The sequence below is a fragment of the Melopsittacus undulatus genome, chromosome 9, assembly GCF_012275295.1.
Source record: "Melopsittacus undulatus isolate bMelUnd1 chromosome 9, bMelUnd1.mat.Z, whole genome shotgun sequence".
Taxonomy (NCBI): Eukaryota; Metazoa; Chordata; class Aves; order Psittaciformes; family Psittaculidae; genus Melopsittacus; species Melopsittacus undulatus.
Genome location: NC_047535.1, coordinates 28,646,748 through 28,658,764, shown reverse-complemented (window position 1 = coordinate 28,658,764; position 12,017 = coordinate 28,646,748). Strand labels below are relative to the sequence as shown.

The 12,017-nt window shown below is 45.4% G+C and overlaps 1 protein-coding gene across 1 annotated transcript; it reads left to right on the top strand.

Annotated features, from left to right (window-relative positions):
* LOC101870167 (mitochondrial carnitine/acylcarnitine carrier protein) lies at positions 1 to 10,631 on the top strand. Its single transcript, XM_034066121.1, has 9 exons — positions 1 to 437; positions 1,322 to 1,414; positions 3,347 to 3,474; positions 5,617 to 5,707; positions 6,421 to 6,538; positions 7,643 to 7,715; positions 8,274 to 8,383; positions 8,822 to 8,946; positions 9,466 to 10,631. Exons 1-9 carry the CDS (start codon positions 333 to 335, stop codon positions 9,526 to 9,528), a joined length of 906 nt encoding a protein of 301 aa, XP_033922012.1. The 5' UTR covers positions 1 to 332; the 3' UTR covers positions 9,529 to 10,631.
* Positions 10,632 to 12,017: the final 1,386 nt, after the last annotated feature.

Genomic DNA, 12,017 nt, shown 5'->3' with positions numbered 1-12,017 from the left:
CGGTCCCCAGCTCGGAACACGACGAAGCTCCGGAAGGGGGGGTGAGGTGATGGAGAGGATTGAGTTGGCGGCGCGGGGTCACCCCAAGGAACTGCCTGAGTGCTCTCAGGAGCCGCTGTCGGACCCACGGGACCGCAGCCGGTAGCAGCGCTCGACGGAGGAAGGTCCTGCAGCCGCTGCCGCGCTCCCGACCTGCCCTGCGCTCACCGCCCCCAGCATCCCGGCGTGCCGCGCGGCCCGGCACTGGGGGAAAGGTCGCGGGGCGGACGGGGTGGCACTGGCGCGGCGGAGACGCAGCGCCCTGGCCCCGTTCATCACCCACCGCCGCCGCCATGGCGGAGCAGCCGCAGCCTATCAGCCCTGTGAAGAACTTCTTCGCTGGCGGCTTCGGGGGGGTTTGCTTGGTGTTCGTGGGGCACCCGCTGGACACCATCAAGGTGAGGCGGTGGGCGCCGACGGGGCCCGGTGCCGTGCTATGCGGTTCAGTCCGTGGCAGCCGGCGGGCACTGCGCGGGGAAAAGCACGAGTGCCAGCGGGCGGTGGTGGGAGGACTACACATCCCGGTGTGCACCGCGCGGAGGGAGGTCGGACGGTCTTGCGGGGCCGGTAATGCGGAGGGGCGTCCTCTGTCGGTGCGGAGGCCGCCGGGTCCCGTTAGCAGCTGGTTTCTAGTAAACGTTAAAATACTGGCGTCGGTGTTTTTAGCGTTGGAGGAGTCGGGAGGCGAAGCTGATCCCGGTAGCACCGGGCCGTGGCGGGAACCCGGCCCTCTGGGACAGACAGGGGTCTCAAGGGACCCATGGGGGACACAGGATGGAGGCACAGGGCAAACACATGGAGACAGATGGGGTGCAGAAGGAGGGTGCACACACACACATGCACCAAATGTGTGAGGAAGTGGAGCAGTGACACGACATTAGCCCTCAGGTATTGAGGTGGGGTTGTTATCCTGATGTCATCCCAGCGATTAATTCGTTGAATATGTTAATAATTAAATACATTGAATTTCAATCTCTTCTGCAAAGGGTGAAAGTGGTGTCAATTTTTAACAACATCATAAAGTCCGGCCACAAAGCTTATTCTGTAACAGTCATATCATCATATCATAGAATGGTTTTGGCTGGAAGAGATCTTAAAGCTCATTCAGTTCCAACCCCCTGCCTCAGGCAGGGACACCTTCCACTAGATCAGGTTGCTCCAAGCCCTATCCAACCTGGCCTTGAGCACTTCCAGGGATATATTTCATATAGAGGTATTCTCAGAATTAAAGTTTAGATAGTATTATTTAATAAAATATTGTTTTCATATCCCATCTCACAAGGTCAGACTGCAAACCCAGCCGAAGCCACAGCCTGGTCAGCCTTCGCTCTATTCTGGGACCTTTGACTGCTTCAGAAAGACTCTGGTTGGAGAGGTACAACGTTAGCATGTCATCTGCAGCGCCTGCCAAAAACATCAGTTGTTTCTCTGTGTGTCAGGAATGGAATCATGTGGGAATGTTGCCCTCCTGGAGACAACACCATTCTGGGGTTACCAGTTGGAGTGGTTTTAATCCAAGTTTATGGGTGGATTACAAAAGTTGTGGAATACTTGGCATCCACATTAGCGCCAGGTGTATGTGTCTGTTTTGTTACACACAAAAAAGCATGCTATTCTGAAGTTCTAGGCTGGAGTGAATGTTGGCAGTTCTTTGCCAGCTTTGTTGTTGTAGTCAGTGGAATTTTGCTGTCTTTGGTATTTGGAGTTGTCTCTGGAAATGTTGATATAGGCAGGATATCAACTTTGTTGATACAAGTAGTATTTTTACTTTCTTCTATAATGTGTTATACGATCTACAAAAAGGCAGAGGAGCATTAATAGGTGGTTTTATTTCTTCTTCTATTTGTTTTTTTGGTAACAGAGGGACAGTTATAGCAGTTTTGTTCAGTTTTCAGAAGGTGGACAGTGGTTTTCAGTCGTGAATCAGCCCTATCACATGATTGAACCCTAAGTCTATTTTGGTTTTAGAAAGACAGGCAGCCTTGGTTTAAAGTCTTGTAAGTGACATAGAATCTATTTTTCTGCCTCACAAGTTTTCCCAGCAGCTACTTACCACTTGGAAACAATGGCTGTAAAGTCCAACTGTTGGTTTACTAATCTGAAGTCGGATTTCTAACCATTGGGTCTTGTTGGGTAACTAAGATCTGCCTCATATCCAAAATCTTCTTTCATGATGGTATTAACAGGTTGTTATGCAACTAAAATAAATCTTGCTTCCCTAGTCTCTCCCACAAAGCACTGAAATGCTTTTCTAGCCCCAAATCTCCTGTGTTTTTTAACACCCCTGCTGAAGCACGGACGTTAGAGCTGAACCATAATAGCCTTGTGATGTGAAGTTGGAAGGAATGCTGTCTCTCAACTCCTACTCAATACTCATCAGTTTCTATGAGAAAAACTATTAAACCTCCCTGCCAAGGCCTTTTGTTTCCCTCTGGGGGAAATGGAAACAGGGAACTGCTCACAGGAAGATTGAGCAGGAGTGTCTGATCTTTCTCAGCCACATCCAGTTTCGTTACAGTCAGTTGTGCCTATAAGAATACAGACACATACTGAGATACAGTAATTTACTTTGGGAGAGGAAAGAAAGGGGTGGACCACATTTAATTTGTGCATCTAGCCTTTATCTAGAAAGGTAACTCCTTTCTGTTACAAAAAGGTCAGTTCAAAGGCAAGAGAAATGAAATAACTGCTGCTGCTGGGGTCTGCATGACAATTTTTCCATGCGTGTAGCCTGCTGAAGGGAAACATCAGGAGTGTAAATTTGTATGCTGGAAAAGTTTTGACTTGGGGAAGGATAAAAAAAAAACAATTTGCTCTTGAGCTCGTTTCGAATTGAGTTTGTGTGGGGAGTGAAGTGGTTCAGGTTGGTCTCTCTGGCTCTTCCTTTATTTAAAGAGTGAATCCAGTGTTCTCAGGCTCAGTGTCAGGATTTTACATTACTGCATTTGATGACTTATTAATAAAGCACACTTATTAATAAGACTTTGAACATAAACCTTAGGACTATTACTCTGTTGGCTTTTAACTGAATTTCTTCATACTTGAGATACAAGTACAGGATGACCAGTACTGGAATAGAAGGGTGTAAGTGGTGCCCATGTTTCCCAGGAAGGACAACTTTCCCTTATAACAACCCCTGAGCCTCAGCTAAACATTTATCATTACAAAGGAACAACAGACCCCGTTATTTCTGTGATTAGTTTGGTTATATGACTGACACTGTGTTGTAGCTGTTCTCTTCTCAGTAAGTTGATGTGTGCAAAGTCTAGGCAAAGCCAATTAATTCTTGTGATATTGTTTCCTGCAGGGAGTCCGAGGCTTATACAGAGGAATGGCAGCTCCTATTATCGGAGTGACACCCATGTTTGCAGTGTGCTTCTTTGGATTTGGCTTGGGAAAAAGGCTCCAGCAGAGAAAACCTGATGACGTTTTGACGTGAGTTTCTGGGTTAATCAGACAGTTGGGAAAGGCATTCCAGGGCTCTTGCAGGCTGCTGTGTTGTTGCATGTTGAGTGTGATGTAAATTTTCTAGGTTATAAATATAGTTCTAAAAATTAAAACACTTGTGTTTAAATGCTTCTGGAAGCGTGGGACTGATAGCACAGGCTAAAAACAGACAGCATGTGGGCAGGTGCTGTGCAATTCCCTTTCTACATAAGAAAGAGCCATTAAGGAATAATTCTGGTTTAGATGGGGACAGTATGAGCTATACAATGATTGCCTGCCAGCAGTCTTGCTACTAACAGAAGCTATGAGAGAAATAAATTCATGGCCAAGTGGTCTTGATAGCATGCACAGTACTGGTTCTGTTTCCCCTGTTAGCTGTGACTTTTGCTGTGTGCTTACATCAGGATATAGTAATAGCCACAGAAATGTTTTATTACTAGTTTCTGAAAGGAGGTGTTTATGAGTAGCCCTTCTCTCAGGCATGCTTAAGCTTCTGGAAAAGAGGTAGGAAGCTAAGAATACACTGTGGTTTTCTACATGCTAATTTAGGCATGAAAACAGGCCCCCACCCATAAAGCGCTCCGTTAACTAGTGATTTCTATCTCTACAGAAACAGAGCTGTAGCTTAGCAACATTATATTCTATTATTTGTGCAATATGTAGGAGCTCAGTCAGAAATCAGAAGTCCACTGTGTTGAGCCACGCATGGTGGGGTGCGGAGATGTGGTTTCTGTTGGAGTCTTGCCTGCATGGGGACTGCCCAGGTGGTGTGAGTGCATGTGGCTCTGCAGCACTAACCACTCCTGAGACAGAGTGAGCTTCCTCTGCTCGGGTAGCTCAGAGGGAGCCAGTGCCGAGATGCTGGGGCACTGCTCACCCCCTGTTTTAGTGTCCTCATGCTTACAAGGCTGAAGGGTGAGACCCAGGGGGACAGTATGGAGTGGACAGTACAAGGAAACAAATGGGCTGTGGGCTTATTTCCAGCAGCCTAATCGCCTCTGTTTCTTGTGTTTTATACACATCATACCAAAGTGAAGCTTTAAGAAGCAAGCTGGAGAAGAGCAGTGTAGGTTTTTGAGTCTTTATGTGGAACTCCTCTCAAGCAGAACAGTGGGAGAGAAAGAACAAATAGATGGTGGAGCTGTTGTTGTGCCCAGCTGTGCTGTGCTGTGGGTGCAGACTTGACACAGTAAGACACAGTGTGCTTGGGACATGAGGCTTAAAAATAAAGGTCAGACTCTTAGCACCATGGTTGTAGGTCTAGAAACAGACAGGGTGGCAGTGGTTCCCAATGAAGGGAAGATGTGAAAGGAAGGAGATGGAGCAAAACCTGAGGAGCCTGTTCTATCTTTTCTAGGCCTGATTAATCTGAAGGTCAGCTAGAAAACTCAAAGCTTAGTTTGAGCAGGAGGTGCATGTGGAGTGGTGAGGAAGGTCTGAATAGTCAGGAAGATTTAATGGGAATTTAAGAGTAAAGAAAGGTGGAAGAATTAGAAAACCTGAATAGAATGCCATCTCTTGGGCAAGTGAAGAGAAGCAGGAGGTGTGGAATTTCATTAAATTGAGATTTTAGGTCATCTTACTAGAGGAGGTAGCAGGAGGTTGGACTTGAAGATAAGTTTATGATGCTTCTGTACAGAATTTCTGTCACAGAGACTTTGCCATGTGAAAGCAGATGTGGAATGATTGGGAGGACAGCACTGATGCTGGCAGAGGCTGGAGTGAGGGACTGGGAGGTTACAGAAAGGAGGCTCCTCACTGCACAAGTAGCAATATGTGTAGATGCTGGTGTCACTGATAAGTGTGGGAGACTGGAGGAGGAAGAGACTGCTGGGAATAAAAATGAATGGGGAATGCTGTAGTAAAAATATGCAAGTATAAGGAATACTAATACAGTGGATGTGAAGAGCTGAGTTACGGTTGCTGTGGGAACTATCATGTTGAATCCTAGGGATCCTAAATGTTTAGCTCTAATTATGCATTGATCAGGCACTGATCAAAAGCAGTGGATGCATTTCTAGTTCCACTACTACTGCGTGGAACAGCATAATCTGGTGATAACAGGTGTCTTTCTGCCCTTCATTTCCTATGTACTATGTGTGTCAAAGTCTCTTCTGTTTCCTCGGGCAGATATCCTCAGCTGTTTGCTGCTGGCATGTTGTCAGGTGTGTTCACAACAGTAATCATGGCTCCAGGAGAGAGAATCAAGTGCCTTTTACAGGTAAGGTATTGGATGGTGGTGACTGGAATTTAATTTTTGGGATCTTGTCTTTCCATACCAGGAACTTCTTTGGTTAGTGTATTTACTCTGTTCTGTTTTTTGACAGGAGACAACTGTCATTTAATGCAACTGTGTCATGAAGAAGCATTATACAAACTCAACCATGACAGTATAAGTACACACAGCATTTATTGCTCTAGCGATTTTACAGAGCACAAGCCTTATACTATCTAGTATTTGTACTGGCAGATACCTCAGTCTACTTCAAAGTCTGGAAAAGTCTGGGTTTTTTTCAGTACGGAAATGTTACCTTGACAGGTTCCCAATACAGAACTAAGGAATGCATTCCAAAACTCATGAAATAGTGACATGACGATATACTGGAAGCTTTTCTACACGTACAAATTGAAGGTGACTTTTTGTCAGTGCAAATGTAGAATTACCTAACTGACTTCAGTTGTTTCAGGCTTATGCTATGGAAAAATAAAGGAGAATCTAGTCTCTGCATGCAACAGTAAACAAATCCTCAGCTTGAATCTGAGAGAGCTGCTTGAGGAAGTGACACAGAGGTTTCATATGCAGGAGTGCCTGTGGGACGAGTATGCACTCCTTCCTGTCTGGAAACACACACATGGCTTTCTAACTATTAGCTGAATGATTGTTCACCAGCCAGAAACCTTCACTAGTCAGAAACTATCACTTTAATCCTTCAGATCCAGGCAGCTACAGGTGAAACTAAATACAGTGGCTCTTTGGACTGTGCAAAACAGTTGTACCGTGAGGCTGGGATTCGTGGCGTATACAAGGGGACCGTGCTCACCCTCATGAGAGGTAACTGATGGGGATATCATGATGCTTCTTCTGTGTGGGGTACTTTAAGAGAGGAAGCCTGACATGTTATCATAGATCTCACAGTCCCTTTAGGCAACTGAAGATGCTGTGTCACCCTCCTTTCTTTTTTTGCAGTCTGCAGAGCTACTCCAATGCTTCAAAGGGACTGAGAAATAAACATGAGATTCTCAGTGAGTGAGGAAGAGATTAGATGACAAGGATCAGAGGGATATAGAAAGTAATTAAGATGTGAGAAGCCAAAAGAAATGAGAGGCTTCAGGAGAGGAGCAGAGAGAACAAAGAGCAAAGACAAATACAGAAGTGGGCTTTGTGTACTCCTTTTTTTATCTTCCTTGGGAGAAGGCCTGTGGCTGTCTGTTGCTGTATCATGCTGCTTTTGAAGAGGTAATTGCAGCAGTTCTGCTTTCTACCCAGTTGAGTGTGGGTTATTTTGGACTGGGATGTCACAACCCATCTCACAACAACAACAGAAGTAATTGTGCCAGACTTTGAATCCTTCATGTGTTTCGGTACTTTGTTCTTTGAAAGGCATTAGATTGTTCCTTGTACTGGGACATTTCCCAATTTCTGTGCTTTGATATCCCAGTTTAGGAATTTGTTCTCTGCTTCTCATGGAAGTGTAGCAGGTACCAATGTAACTCTGGCAGTACAACTCAGGCAGGTTCTCCAGTTCAGGCATGAGCTGAGAGTGGGATGTGGGAGTACCTTAAAAAAAAAAAAAACAAAATAGAATTATTGGAACAAATGTGCAAAGCTCCTAAAGCTCCTGAACTGCTCTTGTCTGCTGTCCAGTAATTAAGAAAGCTTAGAGCTGTCTCGTCATTAGCTTAACAGCCAGAAGGCAGGTTACAGTCTGACTTGAAAGGCTGCTTGTAGAAGTGCTTGCGAGAGGGTGCCCTCTTCTTGCCTTTAGCACCTGCTCTTCATTGGAAAGTTCAGACTCCTCTGTCCAGAGCAACAGAAGATTTGGTTTGCAGAGGAGGTTCAGAAAGGAATCAGGTTGTGGTGCTGAGCTGTCCTGGGACTGCTCTGCCTCTAGGCTTCCTTTCACACTACTCATAGTCTTTGCTGTTTACCCACCAGATGTCCCAGCCAGTGGAATGTACTTCATGACGTATGAATGGCTGAAGAACATTCTGACCCCTGAGGGAAAGAGGTTAGTGAGATCTCGCAGTCATCATTTTCTGCACTTCCCAGGCACTGCTGGCTAATCTCCCCAGATACAAAGAGATTTAGAGCAGTGTCATCACAACAAATGAAATAAAATGGTTGCTCATCTTGTGAGTTGAGGTGGTTTGGGCTGGGGTTAACTGACAAAAGTGTATTCTGAGGTTCTCTCAGGTTTGAGCCTTGGATCTTATTAGCCAAGTAAGCAATACCTCAAGTATCTTTGTTTTCACCCTTATGTGTGCACAGAGCTGTGGATTTTGGTTGTTGGGTCTTTTGTTTAGTTTTTTTCACAGAGCAGCTGTTGTGTGCTGCTGAATGAACCTGTAGGGTGGAGGTAGTACATTTGCCCACAAAGCTCTAATTCGTGGAAATCTTGCTCAGACTCAGTGCTCTGTGTGTGTCTGCAGCATTGTGCTGCCTTCTGGCTCTTAGCTGGGCTGCCTCTTTGTCACCTTAGTGAAAACAGATGAGAATTTGCTTCTTTCTTAACTTTCTCTGGTTTTGTTTTCTCTTTTCCTTTCCTCCCACCCCAATCCCACCACAGTGTGAATGAACTTAGTGCAGCAAGGATCCTCTTTGCTGGGGGCCTGGCTGGGATCTTCAACTGGGCAGTTGCCATTCCACCAGACGTGCTGAAATCCCGTTTCCAGACTGGTGAGTTTTATGTCAGCTTGTCACAACCTCACTGAGTGTGGTGCTTTGGGAATGGGATGGGCAGCAATGGAAGATATCATCTGAGCATGCATCTGGGAAGGAGCTTGTCTTGAGCTTAAGACACATATGTGAAGAACCCAAGTATGTTCCTAGCTTTTTAGGTGGTTTGGTGGACTTGATGTAGATTCTTTGTGGTGATGGTGAGCACTTACCTTCTGTTTACTGAGCCTTTAGTAAGATGTCTTTTTTTGTTTGCTTGCTTTTGACTGAGAGAGATAATTTTCCTGAGCAGATGTTGTCACAACATAGCTTAAGCAGTGCTTGGATTCTGATGTCACCTAGATGGCATAGCAGTATGAACCTGTTGAAAATCCTGGGCTGTTACATTTATGCTTGTGACTACCACATAGCTACTAATGTGTTTTGCATCCCTTTCAGCTCCTCCAGGAAAATACCCAAATGGCTTTAGAGATGTTCTGAGAGAACTTATCAGAGAGGAAGGAGTTGCATCTCTGTATAAGGGCTTCACAGCTGTAATGATAAGGGCATTTCCTGCTAATGCAGTAAGTAAATTGTGATCCCAGCTGGGGTTTGGGGATGGCTGCTCACAGGGAATGTTTGCAGTCGGCAGAGGAGAGAACTGGCTGATCAGTGTTGTACCATTTCAGTGAGATTCTTGTCTCTGCGGGTGCTTTTAGCTGTTGGTATATCGGTTCTAAAAATGTGCCTTAGTCTAGGAGGAACACCAAATAAACCTTTCTTCGAAGCTTTGTGTGAAAGCCTTTTGTTGGCTTTCTCTGATAGTCTTTCTCTACTGACTCGACATCCAGTAGAAGACAGAAATCCATGGTTAAATTTAGACCAGCTTCCCCTTCAGTAAATAATGAACTGAACAGAGAAGAAGTTGTGCTTTTTTTGTGGAGAGATATAGTAGAATCCTTGCCTCTGGTCCAAGGCCTTTTTTTCTTCTTTTCCTCCTCCCCCATCAGCCGCATCAGGTGTACGTAGTGCTGCATGTTGAAAAACAGTTTGGATCAGGTTTTTAGAATACTTACGTGCTCTGTGTGTTCTCTCTTTTCCAGGCATGTTTCCTTGGGTTTGAAATTGCCATGAAGTTTCTTAACTGGGTTGCACCAGGTCTATGAAGACTATGAAGTCTTTGGAAATGAGAGAGGAGGAGAGTGCAAATCTGCCTCAAAGGAATAAATGATCACTTGAGGTTTCAGGAATGATTGCTTGCCTAATACCTTTTTGCCTTCCTCACATTCTTTTAGGTGGTGCTATGTGCCGTTCAGAAATGTAAGCCATAGCTCTGAAACAGAGTTAATGAGAAGTTAGAGGTGATTCACCTGTCTTCTGAGCCAATGTACCACAGCAGTACTGCTGCTAACAGACAGCTATCGCTATTACACAGTTACACACGCTACCTTAAGTCCTTCCTCATGGAGGAAGGGGACACTTTTTATAATGTAATTATTTACTGAAGAAACATGTAGCTGTTAATGCTGAAAAGCTTCCTCAAAACAGTTGTTTGGCAGTGTGTACTTAACTCAGGGTGTATGTTAGCAGCTGCACACACTGGTGTCTATAAGCAGTGTCAGAGCATTCTTGTCTCCTGTAGTTTTAGTTGTGGCTATTCCTATGTTTTCATCTTATATGCATGTAATGAAGCAAGCACAGAACTAAGCAGGGGTGGCCAGAACTATGCTTCAGGGGGCAGGAGGTGCTACAGATGCTGTATCAGATCTTGCACGCTTATCTTTTCTGTGGAACTACTAGGGAAAATGAACTATGCTTAACATTTGTACTAAGCTTTACTGAGGCAGCCAGAGGGGAAACATGTTTGATTAACCTGAAGTTTTCTTATAAATCCCTTTCTGTCCCACTGAAGATATGCAAATGTGACTTCAAAAGTACAGCACGGTTCATAGCAACCCATGCTATATTTGAATCATCAGAGGCTGCGTCCTGGGATTCAATCCCTGACACTGACCTGAGAAAATTTGACAGAACTTCTGAGAGCTCCATTGCTCTGACACCAGGGGGAGTACAGCAAGGGGATGCTGGCTCTGCATCTTGTCTAACTTTAGTCTTGCTCCTGTTCCTTGTTTTCTCTTAATATCATTAAATATAATCATATTTTCATTGAGAAATTACTAATGTTGATAAGGAAAAAGGAATTCTAATTTCTCTTGGGTTTGATGCAGTGTTATGAAAGTCAATAAAGCTAACTATTCCTTGGCTGGAACGTGTGCTGCTGTTCGTTCACTTCTTGCATGTTTTGTTTTGCAAATGTTTTCCAGTTCTTAACTCTGAGATGTGATTGTGAAGTACATTGTGTTGTGCTGCCTGTAGCTGTTAACCTCTTGCTTCTGAGTTGTTGGATTTCTGACATGAGCTGTGGAAATGAATGTTCTGCTCTTCACATGTTTGTCATGCAAGTCCTGTTAGGAGCTGTGTTGCAGATGTTATTTTAGTGTTAAAAAGTCACATCTTGCCTGTGGGAAGTGGTTTATGTTTTTCCAGGGAGAAGCCTGGACACAGATACGGGGGGGCTGTACATGAAAGCATCTGTCTTGATGGGCCACAGGAAAGGATGCTGAGAGTTTGTCCTTGGTCTGGTGCAGTCTGTAGGCGTGTACCCTAAGGACACAGTGCACCTTTGGCTTTCCACAGGCAGGGTCAGCCTTGAGAGCTTTCCTCCCACCCAGTGCTGCTGCAGAAACCTTGAATCCCACTTTCTTTCCCAGTTCTTTGGAAGGACCAGATGGGAACTTGCCTTCCCCAGAGTCTGCCTTGTGTTTTACGGAGTGGGGTAGCTCCTGTTGTGGGAGAATCCCAGTCACTTGGAGCTGTTTCCCCATTCTTGCTGGTTCAGAGAAGTGGTGCATAAAGGGCACTAACCTCTCAAATGGTTTTAAACATAATTCTAGATTTACTGTGGCTAAATCCAAACTAGTTTCAAGAGGACCAGGTCTGTGTTTATGCCTCTGTGCTGCCTCACCCCCAGATGCTCTCCTGTACTCTGGTTCCCTAGCTGTTCTGGCCACATTTCTGACTCCTGTGCTAGGGCTGTGATGACTAGAAGCAGATTTCAGCTTTAAGAAGTGGTCTAAGGATGGGTTTTTTTTTCCCCTTATATCTTACCCACGTGCTCCAGAAACACTGACATTTACTGGGAGGGATATGCATCTGTCTTAAAATTCCACACACTGATGCTTAAACTGCCCATTGCAGCTGCCCTGTCAAATGCATCCTGTTGCGCTTCTCCTCATCTCATAGGAAGCAGGGGAAAAGAGCATCACCATCCTGGCTGCTCTGGGCTGGTTATGAAGCAGTTGCTCAGCAGATGGCTGTCTGGGGCTATGAGCAGGATGCAGCAAACCCGCAAGGTCAGAGTCATGGAAGCCAGCATTGCTGCTGCAGGACACTGCATCCGCTTGTGGCAGCTGCACCTGTCCCGGCTGAACTGCACAAATTCCACATCTGGGTCAGGATGTGCAGGCAGCTGGGATGGAAGAGCCCCCCACCCATCCTGCTGAGGAAGACTGTGACCTCCAGGCTCGGTGATGAGCTGTGTGCTGTAGTTCGTATTCCCTCCCATCCCTGTCCTGCTAGGCTGAAAAGCTGCAGA

Excerpts from the sequence above, each read along its gene's own strand:
- LOC101870167 (XM_034066121.1), top strand. The coding sequence starts at position 333 with ATGGCGGAGCAGCCGCAGCCTATCAGCCCTGTGAAGAACTTCTTCGCT. Across the intron at positions 5,708-6,420 it reads GAATCAAGTGCCTTTTACAG|ATCCAGGCAGCTACAGGTGA; the intron begins GTAAGGTATTGG and ends TTAATCCTTCAG. Across the intron at positions 6,539-7,642 it reads CGTGCTCACCCTCATGAGAG|ATGTCCCAGCCAGTGGAATG; the intron begins GTAACTGATGGG and ends TTTACCCACCAG.